The 23110-nt window shown below is 42.7% G+C and overlaps 1 protein-coding gene across 2 annotated transcripts; it reads left to right on the forward strand.

Annotated features, from left to right (window-relative positions):
* The first annotated feature begins 1373 nt into the window (after positions 1–1373).
* Positions 1374–20639, forward strand: APTX (aprataxin). 2 transcript variants are annotated; one of them, XM_059072807.2, is made up of 8 exons: positions 1374–1432; positions 7451–7587; positions 8898–8944; positions 9182–9484; positions 10089–10148; positions 10973–11199; positions 17009–17112; positions 18320–20639. In XM_059072807.2, exons 2-8 carry the CDS (start codon positions 7455–7457, stop codon positions 18472–18474), a joined length of 1029 nt encoding a protein of 342 aa, XP_058928790.1. In that variant the 5' UTR covers positions 1374–1432; positions 7451–7454; the 3' UTR covers positions 18475–20639. The 2 variants fall into 2 exon arrangements, with proteins under 2 accessions (XP_058928790.1, XP_058928783.1); XM_059072800.2 differs by having other exon boundaries at positions 1379–1944.
* The last annotated feature ends 2471 nt before the right edge of the window (positions 20640–23110 follow it).

Below are 23110 nucleotides of genomic sequence, written 5' to 3' on the forward strand. Positions count from 1 at the left end.
CTGGGCCCCGCCCCCCAGAGTTTCTGAATCAGTAAACCTGGGGTGAGGACTGAGAATTTGCAATTCTAACAAGTTCCCAAGTGTTTTGAGGCTGCTGCTACTGATCCAAGGATTATACTTTGAGGGCTACTGCATTAGATAATACCACAGGCTTATTCTCTATTAATCTCTATATATGTGTTTGTGATAAATTTTTGGTTTTGGAGTCCTTGAAAATTTTGTGCCTGCCATGCCCTGAAGCCGTGCATTATGCCATGTGACCCTGCTTCTTGGGCCGGTAGTATGCTATAGAGAAAGGGCTAGACCTAATAGGCTGGGCATTTTTGCACAGTATATGTTGAATAATCCAACTAGAACTAATATGCTGCCCAATTTTGCACAATATATGTTGAATAATCCAATTAGAATAATCCAATCCAGTTTTGAATGCAAGACACAACATAGGCAGGTCAGGTTGAAGTAGAGGCTAAGAGAAGCTTAATTCTGAGGAAATAACTGGTCAGGTCACCAGAATAGCCTCTCTTTACCTCGAGCAATGTGAACCACATTCCATTGCCATGAGGCCTGTGTGGCCGCTGAGAAGCTTCCTGTGCTCCTCCACTTACTGGTGTGACCCTAATATAAACCTGCATCTTCTCTGCTGACAACTGCAAGTCTCCCTTCCGTGTTTCCTGGAAGATCCTCCCACTGTTTTGATAGTTCTGATATCGCCATCGTACCATTGAGTCTCTGCTTTCCTTTGGAAGGAAACAATATTCCAAATGAGAGGAGTTTTCCCATCTGCTAGAATGCCTTCGAATAATTGCAATATATGACTCTTAGGGAACATCCTGGAGTTGCCGTAAAAGTCGGTAAACACATCTCATTCCAACATCCTGCTTCTCTCCTCCCCGACTGCCCCTCAGCCAGTTGATTTAGTGAAGACAGCATTCAAAAATCTTAGCAGGTTTCTCCGCTAAGGTTTCTCCCCTCCAGTCCTTTCTCGCCCAGAATAGGAGAAAGCAGATTGTAGCTTTGAAAGGGGGCGGCCACAAGCAGCTACTGTCTACAGCGCAAAAGCTGGCCTTAAAAGTAGGAGCTTTTCCTTATGAAGGGAATGTCAGAGGCTGGACGGCTGCCTAGAAACGGCCACCGAGAGGAGAGCTGCCTGAAGTCTCTCCCATTTCAGAAACTAAGAGGTGGTGACGGGGTACCAGCTCTCGCATAGAGAGATGCTGAGAAAACTCGTCCTCTTTGGGATAACTGCCAAGATACAAACTTGGACCGTGGCCCAATACGGGTCCAAGTGGGGCGGGCACTTCCCGATCCGGGCATCGGGCGAGATCCTGTCAGCAGGTAATCACTGGTTGCTCTCCAGTCTGTCTCGCGACGTCATCCCACAGCGCCGGAAGTGGAGGAGTAACGTGAGCTTGTCAGCCTCCGCCGTTTCTAGGTAAGGCGGTTATGTGCCTGTCTCTTTTGCCTGCCGGGTTCAGAGCCGTGAGAGTGGGCCTCAGGCCGGGTCCGCTACTGCTTCTGAGTGATGTGCCCTGAATAACGCTCTCACGGCTTCTTTCCCGGCAGGCGTTGCAGCATCCTCGGGCTCTAGGGCTCAGGGCTTCCCATTAACCGCCTGCCGTGTTTTGGCGGCGCTCACGTTGGTCTCCGTCCCACTTCGCGTTCGTTCACCTGTGCCCCTGACACCTGTACCTAGCTTGGTCGGAACACAAGCAGAGGAAAGATTAGAGAATGGGCACTGTCCAACTCAAGGAGGCGGCGCAGCCTGTCAGGAAGGACATTGTTTTCTCCAGAAACGCGCCATGAGAGGAACTTGAGGGCCCTTCACAGCGTCCTCAACAGGCCTTACAGGAAGGCCAGAAGAAGAAAGCCTTTTCTCATGCAGACCAGTGATAGCGGTTCAACAAAGCAAGTATATAATATCCATGTGGAATTAAGCTGGTCCAGGTTTGGAGTCTTTTGAGAATTTGATTTATATTGGGCGTCGTTAGAACACTTGAGATAGGACTCTTCACGTGGGAAGACACACAACAGATTTGTGCCCTTTCACCTTAGTTGCACAGTCAGTGCTGTCGGATGATCTTTTAACATTTCTTTAGCTCCTGCTTTCATCCTACCTTCACTATTAGCAAAAGTGATAGTAGTGTTGAATGCTTGTTTTTTGCCAGATACTGAACTTTTTACTTCTTAATTTAGCCCTTGTGACAACACTATGGTGTAGAGCAGTAATTAATATCGTTTTACAGCTGAAGAAATAAAGACTTAGCTTAAATAACTGGCCACAAGTCGCACAGTCCGTAGGTGGTGGAGGCAAGATTTGAACTTGAGCAGTTGGATTACAGAGGCTTGGATGTTATCCACTATTTTATATTAATTTTCCTCAACTGTCTATCAAGCTCCCAAACACCTTACTCTGTTGTTGTCTACTATTTTAGGGAGAAAATTGAGGTCATCAGATGTGCTCTCCCTCAGATTTCTGCCCCTGCCTTCCCTTCATACAGTCATCTAGACTTACACCTGTCTTTACCTTTCCTTTAGTATCAGAGGATGAGCTGTCTCCTGATAAAAGCAATTTCCTTTATTTTTGCTTCTGACCTTTCTTTTATACTTTCACCTATGAGACCTTGTTTTCATTTGTCTCTTCTGCCCTTGTCTATGTCCCAGTCATGTATAAACAAGGTCAGGTTTCTCATATCCATGTGTGACCCCCGCCCCCAAACTTTTTTTTTTTTTTTTTTGTGATATGCGGGCCTCTCACTGCTGTGGCCTCTCCCGTTGCGAAGCGCAGGCTCCGGACGCGCAGGCTCAGCGGCCATGGCTCACGGGCCCAGCCGCTCCGCGGCACGTGGGATCTTCCCGGACCGGGGCACGAACCCGTGTCCCCTGCATCGGCAGGCGGATTCTCAACCACTGCGCCACCAGGGAAGCCCCGCTCCCAAACTTTTAAAAGAGTATTCTAAATTCTGTCTCCAACTCCAACTTGCTGTTCCCTTTGACTGGAATCTTCTCTCTGATTCCTTTCTCTACTTCCTGCTCCTCACCTAATTAGGCTGCCCACTTTCACTTAATTAACCCAGTTAATATATAGTTCTCATTTTAGGCCCACCTCTTATCGAAAACCTTCCTTGATACCTCCTTTCTCCAAGTCAAGGTTGGATACTCCAGCTTTGTGCTCCCACAGCACCCTTTGCATAGACCAATCATTATACTTTCCACATTTGTTAACAATTGTTTTTGAGTCTCTCCTCCACAAGACTCAGCCTTTTGAAGGCAGGTATGATGTATAATACCTGCATCATACAATACAAGTGAGATGTGTTACCTCTTTATTCCCAGCACCAGGGTGGCATAAGGCACATGGTAGGCATGCAGTAATTTTGACTGAATGATCAAATGACTGAAGACAAGAAGTATATGATATAGTGATTACGAACCCATTCTCAGGAGTTCCCTGGTGGTCTAGTGATTAGGATTCTGGCCTTTCACTGCGGTGGCCCGGGTTCAGTCCCTGGTCGGGGAACTGAGATCCTGCAAGCCATGCAGCATGGCCAAAAAAAAAAAAAAACAAATCAAAACCCCAAACAAGACAACAGCAGCAACAAAATAACCTGTTCTCTGGAATAATTCAAATCCTATCTCTGGCACACATTGGCTGTGTGACTTGAATGTGTTACTTTTCTTCTCTAAGACTTAAATTTTCCTTAGAATGAGAGTTGTGAAGATTAAATGACATGATGTAAGTAAGACATTTAGCAAGTGCCTAGCACATGAAATGCATTTGATAAAAGTATGCTGAAGACCAGTGGATCCAGAAGTACAAGACCAGACCTAGCCTAGGCCAGTGACCTCCAGAGACCCTTCCTCCGAGTTTCCTGAATGGATACAGTCTGTTTACAAGGAGATTATAATCTCATTTGGCCAGTGGGATTATATCCATATTTCATTTTCAGAGAAGGTAAATTCGACCACACCCAATAACAAGATGTAGAGAAGAGAAGAAGAGATGTAGAGGAGAGAAGGCTCTGTGAAGGCCTCAGGGAGGAGGTGGGACTTGGAGGTTGAGAAGAATTTTTTTTTTTTTAGGAGGAAGGGAAGAGTATAATTCAGTACCAGGAGAGCATATTCATAATGACTTATTTGGGAGACCTGATGCAGTACATTATACCTGAAGGATGTATGTGAGGGGAAGGGAGGAGAGAGAGGGATGGGTAAATGGGACTATTTTATGAAAAGAAGTGGGAGGTGAAATAACCTCTCTGGGGTTAAAGTATGAGAGTCTCAACTTCAAGCTTGAGGGATTTGGGATTGATCAGGGCTGTGCTGGACATTATGGTAGCCCTCAGCCACGTGTAGCTATCATAACTTTAAGTTAAATTTTTAAAAAACTAAGTAAAAAATTTAGTTCCTCTGTTGCACCAGCTACATTTCAGTTGCTTGATTGTCACATGGTGGCTATAGTGTTTAGAACACTTCTATTATTGCAGAACATTCTTCTGGACAGTGTGTTCCAGGTTACCAGATTTCTGGCCTTGTGTGGCCCATCAGATCACTTGGGTCCCTTAAGAAATAATCAGAATTTCTTTCTGACCAGTCCCTACAAATCTGGAGTGAAAAGTGTGGGGCTGAAAAATAGAGAATTAGGATTTACCCACATAGATGTGGAGATGGGGTTGCTCAGAGAGAGTAGCAAAGCACCCCACATAAGAGGAGCTAGAGGAGGAGTGAGAGAAGGAAGGGAGGAGAACCTGGATAGGATTATTATCTGGTCATTCACCTGCAAATATTTATTATATTCTTGCTGTATGCTAGGTAATAAGTGCTAGGGGTATAGTGGAAGGAAAAATGACCTTGACTTCTGCTGTCATAGAGCTTGCAGTTTATGGAGTTTTACTGGATGAGTTATATTGAAGATTCAGGAACATCCATCCTTATGTGCTCCCCATATTCTAAGATGCTTCATTCCTAGAAGTTGGAATTGGAGGCTAAAATAGGTGAAGATATTGCTTAAGGTACATAAGCATCATATAGTCACTGCTTCAGTTTCTCAAGGTGTACTAAATAGAAACATTATAACTTCAGAACTTTAGAGGGAATGAGCATGTGAATGTATGTTTGTGTGGGGCAGGAGGTGTAGGTCCTGTTATCCTGCAAAAGTCAGCCATGCTCTCAGCTGTCCACTGGATTTCCTCCTGTCCGTGCTATCCAACTGTTCTCTCTTCAGGCTTCTTCATTACTGTGAGTAGTCAGTCACCAGATGACTTATTTCCCAATGCTTAATGAAGACATACTTCATTTCTCAGTCCATTACCTGCTCATTCATCAGTTTCCAGCAAGAGCAAACAGGTGCCCCTCTGAACACATAGCATTTAGAAGTGGGACTTGGCTGTAGCACCATCATCATTTGAGGCTCTGGGTTTAGGATTTTAGATTTACAGCTGACTCTTCATGCTCTTGCATCAGCTCCCTCACAAAGGAGTTGCCTTTTAGACCTAACTCTGGCCCACATTTAATTTATTAAATGACTCATCTCTGACTCTAGATTTCTCCACTCCAGCCTGCCTATACACAGCATCATTTCACCTCACTCTGCAGCTCAGACCCTGGCAGTTGTCTCCTATGGATTGTTAAATCTCAACATTTTGGCCTAGTGTTCTTTCAACACTTTTGCCTTCTTTGGGTGACTCTCTGGGGCAGCTCCTCTGGGTTGGCCAACTAAGGTCTGCTTCTCACCTCTCACCCATGGCTTGTCATTGCTGAAATCTGTACCGTCACTTGTGCTTTTTGAAGTGGAATGTCCACTCCCACTCCTTTTCTTTCTTATCAGTCCCCTTGGCTCTTGGCTTTTTCTACTGGGCAGTTTCCAAAGCCTTTCCTGACTGATCCTATTTCTGTGACTGCGTGTCTTCAGCACTCATTTGCTCACTCTGCTTTGCATTATTCTGTCTTTGCAGATGCTAATGAAACTGATTTTGAAAAATCTGGTTTCTTTTCTCTCCGCTTTGGATACAAAGCTTGTGCAGAGCAGCTGATTGAGTGTTGCCTTGCCTGCAAGGGGCGTTTCACAAAGAGAGGGTATTAGAGGCTTGAGCATTAGTAGGCTTCTAGAGTCTAGGGAGGTGTCCCAAAGATCTAGTCTGTCCCTCCCACAGTTCCCTGTTCTGCCCTAGGTGATCTCATCCTCTCTTTTTACCCTAACTTCTGTGACATGTTGATGCCGCTCATATATATACATTCAATTAAGGACAAATACTTCCTTTTTGTGTCAGAGCTGGTCATAATTCTTACAACTTTAACAACCTTGTGGCATTTACCTTTATAAGACCCTGATTCTTTCTGTTCCCTGAAACACTTTCAGTTTTATATCCTAGTGTGACTCTAGGATCTTCCGCAGGCAACTTAATCTAATTGTGTTTCAATCTGAAATCATCCCTTCTTCACTTATCGTTTATCCCTAAATTATGTCTCCAATGTATTCCTCATTTTGGGTAATGAGTATTTCCAAATTAGAAATCTTGGTTGGTGTCTCTCTTCACTCCCTTGTCATTCCCCATATGCAGTCAGCAATAAGTCTACCATCACAATTTCTCCTGGCTCTTTTTCCTCTCCATCTTCTTTGTTCAGGCCTCATCCCTCTCCCGAATTTCTTCTCTTTCTCTTCTACTGATATCCTACATGACCATAAAAGTTGTTTTACAAAAGAATATCAGACCCTCCAGTAGTGTTGTGCAGGTGTGTATTGCACAAAGGTGCTGCAGTCACACTTTAGAAATTGTAGGTTTGTATATTTATTATGACTATCTTCTGGCAGATGGCAGTAAAATGTGTTGTTCTAACATCAGTATGTTTTGACAGTTAAGGAATGGAAACCTTGATGCCTATGGAGAACATCCTCTGTTCTTATGTCCTTAGTTCTCTGCCAGGCAAGCTTCTCATCCTTTAAAACTGAGCGTGAATATCCCTTCCTCATGAAGCCTTTTTTGATGCTCCCTACAAGAGTTAGTCTTTCCTTTCCCTAGGCTAAGGCCATATTTGGCTACTCCCTTCTTATAGTAGATATTACATTATGTTGTAATAATTGGTATATGAGTCTGCCCCGTTGTACTCCAGGCCCCTGAACGCCAGGGACAATGTTTCATCATTCTTTGATCCTCAGCAGGTAGCTTAATGTCCAGCACATAGAGTATATCAATAAACATAACTAATATTTGATTACATAGCATGACTGAGGCACAGAAGTAAATATTTTACCCATATTGTTTTATTTAATCCTCACAACACCTTTATGAGGCCTGTCATTATCACATTTTACAGGTGAGGAAATTGAGACTAGGGAGGTGAAGTCACTTGCCTCAAGATGAACAGCTGGTAAATGGCATGTATGGTGGTGCTGGGGTGTGGCCCTGGAGGACCTGTGCTAGTTTTTACAGCAATTCTCTTGTGTTTTGTCTCTCAGAGTAATGATGTGGGTGTGCTGGTTGGTGAGACAGGACAATCGGCACCAGCGAATCAAACTTCCACATTTGGAAGCAGTCATGGTTGGGCGCGGCCCCGAGACCAAGATCACTGACAAGAAATGTTCTCGGCAGCAAGGTAACTGGTCATAGGATTGTGGAGATTACCATGTTTGGTTCCCTCAGATAGTGATAATCAAAGATATACATTTCCTGGATGCTACTGATAGAAAACCTTTTGTGTGCCATAAACAAAACTCAGGAACTGAGCTCTTTTAGCCAGTGCTAGGGCCCCATGCACTCCTGACTCCACCCTCTGAAATAGGTTAATATTCAGTGTTGGGAGCAGGCAGGTTCTATCCTGTACTGTGGGGTGGTGGAACTGAGTTCTGCTCTCTGCTTTGCCCAGGGAGATTCCTCTTTGGGCAGTGAGACAATTGAATTCTGGGATTTCCAGGTTGGAACCGTGTCTGAGAAGTGATGGGATGGTTTCATCCTTTACATTTCGCCACACACACAGGGTGGTATCTTTAAAAGACTATGACATCTAGCTCTTGAAATGTCTTTTGTGGGATTTAATGAAATGAAAGTCCTTAGGAAAAATCTTAACCATGTACCTCATTTTTTACCTGTAAACTCCAGACATGCTCACTGCTACCAGGCCTCCCCCTGCAGTGTGTTTGCCATAGTAGGGGTTCCTAAGGCTTGGAGTCTGCAGCACTGATTATGGTTTTTCCCACATGAGGTAATCTAAATGGGAAAAAGAAAAAAATCCATGCTTGAGCTGGCTAAGCCAAACGTACAGAAGCAGACACTGCTTCTTGCTCTCTGTCTGCCTTGTCACAGCAGCAGCTGTAGGGATGTGTATGTCAGCATGTCCAGAAGCTTTTTGTTCACGTATCTGAACACAAGTGTTTAGTGTTACTTCTTCCCACACATGCTCAGACTGTTCTGTCCCTGCAATCCTTTTTCTAGAATATTCTTTCTACTCCTCCTACCCAAGGCCAGCTAAACTTCAGTTTTCCAGGAACGTATCTTTTACCTTTTTCTCTGTTGAAGGAATCTGATGGTTTCATACAATAGTGGAAGTCTTGATTTAATCCTGAGATATAAGAGCTTGTGAGAGAAATGGGTCCCCTTTCCTGACTGCAGAATCTGTGATCCTGAGTGGGCCAAGGGCTCTGGAATAGGGAGACTTGTGGGGATTCAGTGAAGCTGCCTTATAAAGATATTAGCAATAGCTAAGGGAGTATGTACACTGTTGGGCATTTTATGGAAGGTCCTGGAGCCCTAGCCACCTGAATAATGGATGATTTTGCTCTTAGGCCTTTGAGAAAACCCTTGTCACATTGCCTCCTGGAGTGAGGCTTCATTGTCTTGTAGGGAGAACAGGAGCAAGTGCCTGGTTTTTCATGGCATTTGGGTTTAACTTTTTTCAATCTCTTTCAGTACAGTTGAAAGCAGAGTGTAACAAAGGATATGTCAAGGTAAAGCAGGTATGTCTATTTGTAACTTGGATTTCCATGTTATACTTGATGATTTTCTTACACTGTTGACTTTAGAATGTCTGTGCCAGCCAATAAAGGCTTCTCTGTCACATGTGGAAATGGCAGAGTAACAGAAGTGAATATTAAGCACAGTGCCTGGCACATAGTAAGTAGTGAACATAGGAGTAGCTATATTGCTAATGGTGTTATTGCTATTATTATAATTATTTTCTGATTATTCCATAGGTAGGGGTCAATCCCACCAGCGTTGACTCACTCATAATTGGGAAAGACAAAGAGGTGAAGCTGCAGCCTGGCCAGGTCCTCCACCTGGTGAATGAACTTTATCCATATATCATAGAGTTTGAGGAAGAGACAAAGAACCCTGGCCTGGAAACACACAGGAAGAGAAAGAGGTCAGGCAACAGTGATTCTGTAGAAAGGGATGCTGCCCCGGAAGCTGAGCCCAGTACAAGACTAGAACCTGGGAACAACCCTAGCCAGTGCTCTGTGCCCCCAAAGAAGGAGAAAGATGCATCCACCAAAAAGGTGAGGGTAATGTGCTTGATAGATGATGTGGAGATTAAATGAGGTGTAATGACTACTTAATTGTTTTGTATGCAGTAAAGCCCAGACATGCCTAAGGGGTTATTAACCATGATGAAAGAGTCACTTGTTTGTGTCACCAGTCAGTTGGGTGAATATCCCTTTATGTACTTTTCTCTTGAATTCCTGAGGTAAGCCCCTTGAAGGTAGGGTGATAAATGGCAGTGTGCTTAACACTGAGCTGCTAAAATGGGTCAGTGTATATCTACAGAAGGTTAAGATTGGAACATTCTTCATAGATCATGTGATTCACATCCTGATGTCAAAGTGGAAACTTAGGCTGTAGATGGAGTGGGAGAGGGCAGAGAAGATGCAATTCACACTCTGGTGTTTCCAACTTCTGTCTAGACATGCAACTCTGAATATGGGAAGAAAATGGGAATGGCTTATGGTTCATAAAGGAAAAGATTGAGGTAAAGAGATATAGTTTAATTCTTAAAGACTGACCTTATTTCCAAGTTTGGTTGGACTTCGCTGACTTCCAGTATTAACTACTGACAAATTTAACTATCGCATTTGCAATTTACATTGCCTCTTTTTGCTCTAGGAATCAGTGGGCCACTGGAGTCAAGGCTTGAAGATTTCAATGGAGGACCCCAAAATGCAGGTCAATAAAATTTTGGCATTGAAATACATTTCACGTTTTAAATGATCACTCCACAGAGTTCATAACTACAAATGAAATCAAAGGAGATTAGTCCTTCTGAGTGAGATTCATTTTATTTCGCTCTTTTGTGAGATCAAGTGGCTTTTCTCATTGTCAGTAAGTTAGCAACTGGAGTTCTTTGGAGAGAAGCCAAGTTTTTCAAATGAATATCCCTTCTGCCTTGTTCTTTCTAAACTTCTGGGTACTATTATAAGGGAAGTTGTGTTAACCTTAGTGTGGTCTCTTTCAACAGAGTGTCAGATAATATATAGTGACTGTAGTTACTGGGCTGCCCTGGGATTAATAGTCAGGCGTCATCCTGGGAGGAGTCTGAGTTCTTAAATTACATCCTGGGGTGACAAGGGGTAATCTGATAGGGCTTCTTGGAGCACACTTGTATGTATCATGTGGTCTGCTGTGTTAGAGTGAGAAGGGTGCATTTGAATTCCTGCCTGCAGGGGTTTTACATCAGATCCTCAGGAACTATTTTGTACTGTGCCTCTTCTGTGTGTTCTGTGTAGTGTGGTGACTGAAAACTCAGACTGGAGTCAACTAGATCTGTGTTGGAATTCTAGACTTCCCACTTAGTACTGATAACTATGTGACCTGGCGCAAGACACTCAACTTATCTGAGTCTCTGTGCTTTCATCGGTCAAAATTGGGATACTAAGACCTTCTGCACAAGATTGTGGTGGGAACTAAGTGAGTTAATGAATGTGACTGTATCTGGCACACACAAGATGCACTGTAGATGTCCATTTCCTTTTCTTGTGCCCCTCTGCTAGGTTTACAAAGATGAGCAGGTGGTGGTGATTAAGGATAAATACCCCAAGGCTCGTCACCACTGGCTGGTCTTACCATGGGCCTCCATTTCCAGTCTGAAGGCTGTGACCGGAGAACACCTTGAGCTCCTCAGACACATGCACACTGTGGGGGAAAAAGTGATTGCAGACTTTGCTGGGTCTAGTAAACTCCGCTTCCGATTGGGCTACCATGCCATTCCCAGCATGAGGTAAGCCTTGTGGGGAGTGCTGGTGTGTCCTGGTTCTATCTAGGTGGACAGATGGATTCAGCCTGGGTCTGCTGACTGTGCTCATAGCCCTGAGGTCCAGGGGAGTAGGGTGGGGTGTTTCCAAGGCAGGTGGGCTGAAACTTCAACCCTCCTGCCTGACTTGCTTGTAAGCCTTGAGTTCCTACTTCTGCTTATAATTCGATAACATACAGTTCTTTGTTCTTCTCAAAGTGTAAACTCTGAGAGCCTAACTTATGAACTAGATGAAGCGGCTTCATTGCCTTCGGGTGAAGAATGGTGGTTAGTGGCTTTTATCAGATTTTTCAGAAGCATCTATAACCCCTAAATGATTAGGGACCATTGCTTTGAAGGAGGCAAGCATCACTGAATTCTTTCATGACAGCCTAGTAGATCTAAGATTGAAAATAAAATGAGAAAAAAGTGTAGAGCCTGTTTTCCTCTGGCTCATACCCAGAAGGATTCAGAAAGGAATGATTGATTCTTTTCAAGGAATGAAAGCAAGGCAGATCTCCATTTCTTTTGAGCTGAGCAACAAGATAAGCAGAGTGATTGGGTTTCTGAGTCTTTATCTTATGCTGTTTTTTTTTTTTTTGGTGGTAAAATATACATAACATAAAATTTACTATTTTAACTATTTTTAAGTGTACAGTTCAATGGCATTAAGTACATTCACATTGTTGTGCAACTATCACCACCATCTATTTCAAGAACTTTTTTCATCTTCCTGAACTACCTCTCATTCCTTCCTCCCCCTAGCCCTTGGCAACCACGATTTTACTTTCTGTTTCTATGAATTTGACTTACCTAGGTACCTTGTATAGGTGGAATTATGCAGTATCTGTTGTTTTGTGGCTGGATTATTTCACTTAGGATAATGTCTTCAAGGTTCATCCATATTGTAGCATGTGTCAGAATTTCTTTTGGTTATTTTATTTAACCACCTAACAGTCTTCACATTTTATTAGGTGGGTAATTATGGCTTAGATTACTGGTCACTTTAACAAGTGAAATTTTTGTGCCACATTTTTTCCCCATCAATACTCTTTATTTTAAATTGAGATATAACTTACATACAATAAAATGCACAATAAGATCTATAGTTTGATCAGTCTTGATGTATATGCCATGTAACTATCACTGTGATCAAGATACAGAATGTTTCTATCATCTCCCAGGAAGTTCCCTTGTGCTCCTTTCTTGCAATCCTCCCCTTAATCCCCAAGTGTTCTCCTTTCTTTCAGCATAGATTAGTTTTGTCTGTTCTAGAACTTCATATAAATGGAATCATAAAATGTATTTTTTGTCTTTTTTTGGTCAGCATAATGGATTTTGAGATTCATGCATGTTGTTGTGTATATCATGGATATACTTCATTTTTTTTCTCTTGTATAAATACCCAGAAGTGGAATTGCTAGGTCACAGGGTGGAAGTTATGTTGTATCTCATTAAAAAAATATTTTTTAATTGTTAAAACCTTATTCAAAAATTTAGGGCAAAAAGTCACCCATAATCCTGTTTCCCTAATGCTGCAGAGCTCATGACTAATAGCCCTTGATCACAAAGCCCTTTTCACATAGTAATCATGGTGTCCATACCTTTTTTTTTTTTTTAAAGAAGATGTTGGGGGTAGGAGTTTATTAATTAATGTCTTTATTTTTGCTGTGTTGGGTCTTCGTTTCTGTGCGAGGGCTTCCTCTTGTTGTGGCAAACGGGGGCCACTCTTCATCCCGGAGCGCGGGCCTCTCACTATCACGGCCTCTCTTGTTGCGGAGCACAGGCTCCAGACGCGCAGGCTCAGTAGTTGTGGCTCACGGGCCTAGTTGCTCCGCGGCATGTGGGATCCTCCCATACCAGGGCTCGAACCCGTGTCCCCTGCATTGGCAGGCAGATTCTCAACCACTGCGCCACCAGGGAAGCCCTATACCTTTAAAAAATTTTTTTTAAATTGGTATATTGGGGTATAGTTGCTTTACAATGCTGTGTCAGTTTCTGCTGTACAACGAAGTGAATCGATTATATGTAAACACATATCCCCTCCCTCTTGGACCTCCCTCCCCCACCCCATCCCACCCATTGAGGTCACCACAGAGCACCGAGCTGAGCTCCCTGTGCTATACAGCAGGTTCCCACTAGTTATGTATTTTACGCATGGTAGTGTATTTATGTCAATCCTAATCTCCCAATTCATCCCACCCCCTGCTTCCCACCCTGTGTCCACATGTCCATTTTCTGCATCTGCTGTTGTGCTAAGGAAGAATGCTAAAGGCAAGAGCCGTGGCTGGTGTGGGTGGGAAGCAAAATGGCCAGTAAGTAAAGTTTCCAGTTACATATCCTTTTATGATCACTCTTTATGGTATCATTTTGAATAAATTAAACATAGGAAGGAAAAGGTAATAAATTAAATATTTTTTCTATTGTAAATGTAATATATTTTCAATTTAGAAAATATAAAACTGGAAATTTGAAGTAGTACAAAGATCTTCCATAATATCACCACTAATTAAACTCTAGGCCTTATTTGAATTTCAGCCACTTTTCTTTCCATTTTTTTCTGTTCCAGGATCCCACATTGCATTTATTTGTTGTCTCTCCTTAGTCTCCCTGATGTGTGACAGTTCCTCCTCCTTTTCTGGTTTTCATGACCTTGACACTTTTGTTGAGTACCGGCTAGTTGTTTTACAGGATGTCTCTCAATTTGAGTTTGTCTGATGTTTTTTTCATGACTAGATTGAGGTTATGACTTTTTTTTTTTTTGCCAATATACTACAGAAATGATATGTGTCCTTCTTAGTGCATCATATCAAGGAGTGCATGATGTCGAGATGGTTTGTTGCTCATGATACTCACCTTGATCACTTTGTTGAGGTGGTGTCTGCCAGGTTTCTCTACTCAAAGTTACTGTTTTTCCCTTGTAATTGATGAATATCTTTGGGGGAGATGTTTAAGACTATATGCTGCTATATATTTTCTCCTCAAACTTTTGCCCAGTGATTTTAGCATCTATTGGTGGATCTTGCCTGCAACAGTTATTATTATGGTGTTTGCCTAATGGTAATTTTATGTTTCCCTCATTCCTTCTAATTTATTAATTGGAATTCCTCTGTGTGGAAGAGCTGTCCCTTCTCCCCCATTATGTATTTATTCAATACACGTATGGACTCATGTATATTTATTTTAGTCTATAGGATTTAATTTAATCTATCTCTGTTTATTGCTCAAATTGTTCCAGCTTTGGTCATTGGAAATTCCTTTAGATTGGCTCCTGTATCACTTTGATATGCCCCAAACATTTTTTGAGCTCTTCCTTATTTTCTGCACCAAGATGTTCAAGGCTTATCTTATATTTTTCCTGTTCTAGCCCTGGAATGAACCACTTTTCCAAAGAGCCCTAGTTCCTTTTAGTGTATAATGACATTCCTAAGCCAAGACTAGGGCATGAGGTTTCTGTAGAGAGAAGTGGTTGGTTCCAGAGTGTCTTTGCTTCTAGGTCTTCTTAGCAGATGGAGCCAGGAAATACATGCATGAATCCTAACCCACACAGGTACATGCACCTCTCTGTTTATTTCTCTGTTTACCTACCTGTACATGTGTATGGAAAGCCATGAGCTCATGCTGATACTTCTGATACTTCTGATTCCGGTCCAACTCCACAGGTTCATCCTTGTCTTCTCACATTGTGGAGCACAGGCTCCGGACATGCAGGCTCAGCGGCCATGGCTCACGGGCCCAGCTGCTCCGCGGCATGTGGGATCCTCCCGGACCGGGGCACGAACCCGTGTCCCCTGCATCGGCAGGCGGACTCTCAACCACTGTGCCACCAGGGAAGCCCCCCCGTTTCCTTTTTTGTGACTTTTTTCTCCAACAGTGAGAAATTTGGCTCTCTTTATCTACAATTAGTTCACTTATTTGTTCAGTCCTAGTATACACATAAAATAGTTGCAGAATTGCTAGTCCGCACCCAGGTGAGAAAGACATTTTACTCACTAGAGTACAGTCTTTGAATAACATTCTTTTTATCTTTACAGAATCCAGTCAAAATACTGTTTTCCAAACTTAATTAGGTAGTTATTTTCTTCCTGACCCCCTTCAGTGTGGTTCCCTTTTCATCTGTAATACAGTTAGGTTTATTTGTTACTGCTTATTTTCCATTTTAAATTCCCACACGGCACTGGTTGGTTTTGATGATTTATTGGGAGAATGTGAAATATTACTGATTCTAAGAGTCAAAGCTATACAAAAAGTCATCCTACTTGGTTTAACAAGTCCAAAAGCAAACTCTTGGTTTTCTTCCTCAAACCTGCTTTTCCTGAAGCTTCTTCATCTCAGCAAGTGGCACCTCCCCAAACCCACATCCAATCCATTAGTTGGTCCCATTGGTTCTATTCCAGAATATATTCAAAATTGGATTGCTTCTTGTCATCTTGACTGCTATAGCTCCTGTCTAAAACATGATTATTTCTGGCCTGGACTGCTGCAGCAGCCTCCTAACTGGTCTCTCTGTATCCATCTTTACCCTTTCTACAGTCCTTTCTCCACACAGTAGCCAGAGTGATCTTTTAAAGTGTCAATCAGATAACAGGACACCCCTGCTTAAAATCCTTCAGTGGTTCCCCAGTGTACTCAGAATAAAATGCAAACCCTCTGCCAATCTATAAGACCCTTTATGATCTGGCTCCTACCTAAGTCCCTGCTCCTGTTTCCAGCCATTCTAGCCATTCCAGCCATATTTCCTTTCTGCTCCTTGGTTGCACCAAGCCCTTTTTCAGGGCCTTCAAACTTGGTCTCCCCACTCCTTGAAACACTCATTCAGATCTTTGCTTTCATGACTGCTTTCTCAGCTCAAATCACTGCCTGGGAGAGGCCTTCCCTGGACACCCTAGCTACTTAAAGAGGCAGCCTGTACCCTCAGGCACTCTCTATCCCATTTCCCTGTTTTATTTTTTTCTTAACAATGTTAACATTTTGAATTTTACTTGTTTATCTGTTTACTTATTTATTATTTCTCTCCCCTCATTAGAATATAATTTCTGTAAGGGCATAGGCCTTTCCCATTTTGTTCACTGCCAAATTCCTAGTGCTAGTACAGTGCTTGGCCCGGGTAGGTACTTAATGAGAAGTAAATAGTCTTTAAAAAAATTTTTTTTATTTAGGGTATAGTTGCTTCACAATGTTGTGCTAGTTTCTGCTGTACAGTGAAATGAATCAGCCATATGTATACACATATCCCCTCCCTTCTGGTTTTCCCTCCCCTCTAGGTTACCTCAGAGCATTGAGTAGAGTTCCCTGCACTATACAGCAGGCTCTCACTGGTTTATCTATTCCATACATAGTAGTGTCTACATGTCAGTCCCAGTCTCCCAATTCATCCCATCCCCTTTCCACTCTTGGTGTCCATGCATTTGTTCTCTACATCTGTGTCTCTATTTCTGCTTTGCAAATAAGATCATCTATACCATTTTTTTAGATTCCTCAAATATACATTAATATATATTGGTTCTTCTCCTTCTGACTTACTTCACTCCGTATGATAGTCTCTAGGTCCATCCATGTCTCTACAAATGACCTCATTTCGTTCCTTTTAATGGCTGAGTAATATTCCATTGTGTATATGTACCACATCTTCTTTATCCATTCATCTGTCAGTGGACATTTAGGTTGCTTTAAATAGTCTTAAGTGAATGAATGAGTGGAGTTAAATGGAAACACTATCAATAATCTACATACCCATACTTTTTGTCATTTTGATTAAGCTGGTTTTAATGGTCAATCTTTGTTTCCTCTCAACTAGCCATGTACACCTTCATGTGATCAGCCAGGATTTTGATTCTCCTTGCCTTAAAAACAAAAAACACTGGAATTCTTTCAATACGGAATACTTCCTTGAATCACAAGGTAAACAGTGTTCTTTGGTTTTTACATTTGTTTCATTTTCTCAGTTGTTCTTTTTTAAAATTAATTAATTAATTAATTTTTGGCTGTGTTGGGTCTTTGTTGCTGTGCACGGGCTTTCTCTAGTTGGGACGAGAGGGGACTACACTTCATTGCAGTGCGCAGCCTTCTCATTGCGGTGGCTTCTCTTGTTGCAGAGCATGGGCTCTAGGCGCGCAGGCTTCAGTAGTTGTGGCACGCGGGCTCAGTAGTTGTGGCGCATGGGCTTAGTTGCTCGGCAGCATGTGGGATCTTCCCAGATCAGGGATTGAACCCATGACCCCTGCATTGGCAGGCGGATTCTTAACCACTGCTCCACCAGGGCCCTTCTCAGTTGTTCTTATACTTGATTCATTTGTTTTCTGGAATAATTTGGCTTCAAAAACCCATGTACAACTTTGTGTTGCCTGTACAGAGAGCCCCATTAAAAGAAACTGGGTTATTTGGATTGTAGTAGGATTGCCACTTTGCTGTGAGCAGCCTTCTTGGGGGACTTAGAATGCTGTTATGTCAGGGTCTAAAAAAGATTGTTTATTTTAACAATGGGGGAGTTCAGAGGTTTTCCTGAGAATTATTGGAGTTCATGGGTCTGAAGGCTCTAGACAGTTATTTCTTCCTTCTGCCAGCAGCTAGGAGGAACTTGGGGGCTGCCTTCCGTCAAGAGTGGTTACTTAACAGGGGAAGGCTGTGTATACAGCAGGAAGCATTTCCCAGTGTGTATACTGTGGAACTTCATCATGCTGGGATGTTAATGATGACAGCTCCCATTGACCAAGGGCTAACTAGGGGTAAAGCCCTGTGATAATAAGCCTTTGACTTAGTAACATGGGTTGCTTAGAGTGTATCCTGAAGGAATGTAATCATCTCAGAAATAAGTTGCTCAGATTTAGAACCTGACTGAGCCCATTTTCCCAATAGTGAATGTAACCTCAAGTTTACTAGCTTTAAGGATACCTGACATATTTGGGAGTCAGATTTTCTTCCTTCCTTCCTTCCTTCCTTCCTTCCTTCCTTCCTTCCTTCCTTCCTTCCTTCCTTCCTCCCTCCCTCCCTCCCGCCCTCCCTCCCTCCCCCCCCCCGCCCTCCCCCTCCTCCTTCCTCTTCCTTCCTTCCTTCCTTTTCTTTCTTTCTTTTTTTATCTGGGCTCTAAACTCTATTTCCTTGCTTGCAGCTGTGATTGAGATGGTACAAGAGGCTGGCAGAGTGACTGTCCAAGATGGGATGTGTGAGCTCTTGAAGCTGCCCCTCTGTTGTCATGAGTGCCAGCAGCTGCTGCCTTCCATTCCTCAGCTGAAAGCGCATCTCAGGAAGCACTGGCCAAAGTGATTCTGTGGAGCCTGAACTTCTGCAGCAGGTGTGGCTGATTGTTTAGAGCAAATTCCTGACACCTGTTCTGGATTGTGTGTGAATGTTTATTTCTTGAATTAAAACATGCAATTTTTTTTTTTTTCCCCAAAGCTTGTTCTATTCCTGAGTGGCCACAATATAGGGTGACTTGAATAGTTCAGGCATTAGCAATTAGGGTTTGTCATGGATATGTTCTCTGGTGAGGGTGGCTGGGATAGGCCTGGCCCACCATCTCCAGGAGCCACATCAGGTCTGACTAATGGGAGCAAAGCCATGTTCAAACTGATCAAACACAGGATATAGAGGCAGAGGGCTGCTTATATATTTCTGTTTCTTACATTATCCTCCCTCCTCAGAGGCAGGTGGTACCCTTTCATCAGAGCAGCCAGAATGGTCTCTTATTTATCCCAAAGGCATTGATTGGTCTTGTTCTCTGATATTAATCTGGTCTGTAATATTCTCTCTCTTTCCCTCATTCATAGGGAGACCTAGTTTCTTCTGTCCCCTTCATTGCTTTCTGTCCCAAACCACCCAATTGCTCCTTTCCCCAGGAAGTCTGTCTCATCAGTTCTCCTTCACTCTGAGCAAACAGGCTAGGTGAGGGGGTAGAAGGATAGAGTTTTCTTCTAATATCAGGAGTTCCTGGATGGTATGGAAATACTCAGCCATATGTTCATCACAGTTCAGCTGTCAAGTCTTCTTGGTGTCTTGCTTAAATCTGTTGTCTGAAGATAAAGTTCATTTGTTTGGGGTATCTCTCTTAGGTAATTGAAAACTATCAGGAGTTCAGCTAATAGTCGCAAAGTCAGCTCTGATGCACAAAAAGATAGTTGTTGAATGAAAAGTTGCACAGAACCCCATTGCTTCACTTTTCCCTCAGAACAAATTTGGATGGAACAGTTGGATTAAGTTACTTTTTGGATAACATCAAAACTAAAGGTGAAAGGAAGTCTAAAACATTATTTTTGATCAGTTGTTGATCTGTTTGGTGGTGTGACATTTTTTGCTCTTGTTTGTAAAAAAAAAAAAAAAAAAGAACATCTTAACAATAACTTCTCTCTGAAGAGAGAAAAACCTTAATCCACAGAGACCACATTTGACCTGTGTCGTTCACAAATAAACAAGATGCCACAGTGGTTTTTTTGGTGAGCATGGGTATAGTCATAATTAGTAGTAATTAGTGATTATAGCAGCTAACACTTATCCAGCTCCTTTGTTTCTGGTATTATGTTAAGTACTCTATCCAAAAGATCTCATTTACGTCTTACTGTATGTAACTCTGGGGTAGCTACTATTGTTATGCCCCTTTAAAGGATGAAGATCTAAGAATCTGTAAAAGATCCTGGGCTCCAAAGTTGGTCTTGGTTCTGGTGCATTGAACTCATTATTTTCGCCCTCAGCTGAACAGTAAAATGCAGTACTAACCAGCAGAGGTCATAGACCTGCAGGGGCCTTGGGCCTGTGCTGACCAAGTTTCCATGGCTTTCGTTGATTTCTCTGAGGCTGGTCATTTCCTTTAAAGCCCTTTTGTCCAATATTTTTCGTCTCTGTCCTCTGTTCCTTCTGCATTCCAGGAATGTAGTCCTTATCTTATCAGCCCAGCTGATCCATAAATAGTTCCTTATCCAATAAATAGTTCCTTCTGACTGGCTCAACTCTGGACCTTTGAGCCTGCCCAATTGTCTGCTTCCTTTCCTGCAGTGGTTGCCTCCTTACCCTGTGGCCCATGGCCTTCTCCCTCGACCCTGTGGAGGGGATGTGGCTTCATAGGTTTTCCTTTGGTGTCATTACTATGACTCTTTCTAGAATCATGGGCTTGTTGGTTAAGAACAGACTCTGGATTCAGATCTGGGTTCCAGTCCTGGCTCAGGTACTCAGAGCTGAGGGATCTTAGGCAAGTTACTTATTTTCCCTGAACTTCAGGGTTATAAGCATTAAATAGAATAATCCATGTAAAAGATTTAGCATAGTGTCTGGCACAGAGAAGGGCTCGATAAATGGTAACTGGAAGCCTCTGCTTTTATTTTGGTGGGGGGAATGTTAGGGATTGGGAAAGAGGGTTCACTTGATCTATCCTGTTCTCCACATCTGATGCCTTAGAACCCAGAGAAACTCTCTTTCTAAAGGTATACTCCATGGACTCCTGAGACCAGAATTACTAGTTTCCTTTTAAAAAATATAAATACCTGGGTTCTACCCCAGAACTATTGAATCACAATTCCATGGGTCTAGGAATCAGCACTATATAACAAACATTCAGGATGATCTTTATTCATACTAAATTTTGAGAACCAGAGTATAAATCAGCCCTTGGCTTAAAACACCTTGCATTTCTGAAGCTTCCAGAGTAGGCTGTGTCCTGCCAGGGCACATACTGTATTTTCTGGTTGGCTTTCTGGGCCAGTTATGGGTCTTCCTTCCCTCTGCTCCTTTTCAATGTCTCCCATTCCCCTCTTCCTGCCCCGGGGTCAGTTTCAGAGGCTTGGCTTGGGATCCTGATGAATGTAGCTAGCCATAGACTCAGAGCATATATGTTTTTTCCTCTCCTGGGTTTGTCTCTTTGATATCCAGGGATGAATAGTCCCTTCAGGGACCAGGCCATACTTGGGATGGTCATTAAGAGTCTCTGCAGGTTCATTGACATTTCCTGGAGTTTCATCACATACATTGGATATGGCTAGATATCAGAGATTCAGGGCTCATCTGTGACAGAATTGGCCTAACTGCCTCTCTCTGTCCCAGTAATGCCAACTTGGAGACTTCCACAGAGCTCTTCCATAGACTAGATTAAAAAAATATATATGATAGGGAAGTCCCTGGTGGTCCAGTGGTTAGGACTTGGTGCTTTCACTGTGGTGGCCCGGGTTCAATCCCTGGTTAGGGAACTAAGATCTTGCAAGCTGCGCGGCACGGCTGAAAAAAAGAAATGATGAAAGCCATCAAGCCTTCTCCCCAGGATAATGTATATATACACATTTTATATACATTAATAGGGAGTTTATAAAGTCCCTGAAGTGCTTCCGTAGACTCCCTAGTGGTCTGTGGACCTTAACTTACAAACCTCTGCTCTGGTGAAAAGGTTCATCACGTGTCTGGGATTTCAGGAGGTGTCTGCGATCACTGTGGAAGACAAGGGGCCAGATCCCATCTCCAGGATGTTTCTGGGATGCTCTCCTTTGGTCTCAGTGCTCCTTTCTCAGCCCTTTAGTACATACACATCCTGGGGGCCTCTGGCTGGAGTTGGAATCCGGACCCAGGAACTGCTGACTGCAGTTTAGCCACCACACTCAGGCAGGAGTCTTGGGAAACAGGGAAATCCTCAGTAGGTCTGAGGGCTTTGGGAACCTTGGCTGACAGTCATCATAAGCTATCTAAAAGGCATTGAATTGGGACTTCCCTGGTGGTCCAGTGGTTAAGACTGCACACTTCCAATGCAGGGGGTGCGGGTTCGATCCCTGGTTGGGGAACTAAGATCCCACATGCCACACGGCTAAATGAATGAATGAATGAATAAATGGCATTGAATCTACTTTACCAAAATGAATGTCTAGGGGAAAACTGTACTGATCATCTGCACAAATAGATCAGCTGCACCATGATTGTATCTCAAGACTGAAGACCCAGTACAGCTTGTAGCAGCTTGTACTGTTAAACTAAGGCAGAGGTTTTACTGAGGCCCCAGCCAGTGCACTTGAGAATTACAGAACATTTAACTAAATTTCAGATAAAGTGCCCAGTGACTTTTAAGAAATAGATATTGCAGAAGGATTCAATTTAATTTTCCACCTAATCAATAATGTTTTATAGTTTAGCATATCAATATTAAAATCAAGATGAGAATATTTGATAAACTGCAACCAAGGAGAGACTGTATCACAGACAGTATAATATGTGAGAGATAATGAAGGAAAATTTGGAAGTGAGGTGGCCACCTCTAAATTCTTTGTTCAGCCAGGCTACTCAGTGAGCTTGAATAATAGCTCTTTTAGAAGAACAAACATAAATAATGACTTGGAGGGGCCAGAAAAAGGATGCAAAATATTGAGGTATATAGGCCCCATGTCATCCCCTCCCCCAGGTGGACTATTGTTGACATTATCACTAGAAAAAATTACCTTTCTATGCCTGTTTAACCCAGATTTATCACTGCATTGCAATTGGGTGAAGTCTTCTCAAGGTACAGGGCATACTGGCATGAAAAAATAGACCAAAAGCTTGTAAATCACATTTGTGATGCCAGGTCATAGTGTTTTCTCCATTAGGGCTATCCTCTTTTATCTTGGCCCTATCATAGCCAAGCAAGACAGCAGTTTTATTAAAATAAAGCAGTTGAATATGGATGGATACTTTAAACTCTAGTCAAGAAGGTACATTTACAATTGAGTTCTTCTCTTGCTGAAAGAGAAGGTAGGTAAGATGTGACAATCAGAGCTGAACTGGAACCTGAAACTGATCTAGTGAATGTCTTACATGGTAGCATGAAGAATAGGCTTTGAACAAATCATAAGTTGGAGCTAGAGGAAAGGGCCCTCAAAGTCCATTAGCCTCTCTGAAATGGAGTAATCTATTATTTATATCTTAATCTGTTAACTTTTTTTTTTTTTTCCAACAAACA

The sequence above is a fragment of the Kogia breviceps genome, chromosome 8 (assembly GCF_026419965.1).
Source record: "Kogia breviceps isolate mKogBre1 chromosome 8, mKogBre1 haplotype 1, whole genome shotgun sequence".
In the NCBI taxonomy this organism is placed as follows: Eukaryota; Metazoa; Chordata; class Mammalia; order Artiodactyla; family Physeteridae; genus Kogia; species Kogia breviceps.

What these genes read in the sequence shown, in the direction of transcription:
- APTX (XM_059072800.2), top strand. Translation starts at nt 1,877, where the DNA reads ATGCAGACCAGTGATAGCGGTTCAACAAAGCAAGTATATAATATCCAT. An exon ending in GTGGAATTAAGCTGGTCCAG is followed by an intron (nt 1,945 to 7,450) that starts GTTTGGAGTCTT and finishes TTTGTCTCTCAG; the next exon opens with AGTAATGATGTGGGTGTGCT. An exon ending in AAGATGCATCCACCAAAAAG is followed by an intron (nt 9,485 to 10,088) that starts GTGAGGGTAATG and finishes TTTTTGCTCTAG; the next exon opens with GAATCAGTGGGCCACTGGAG.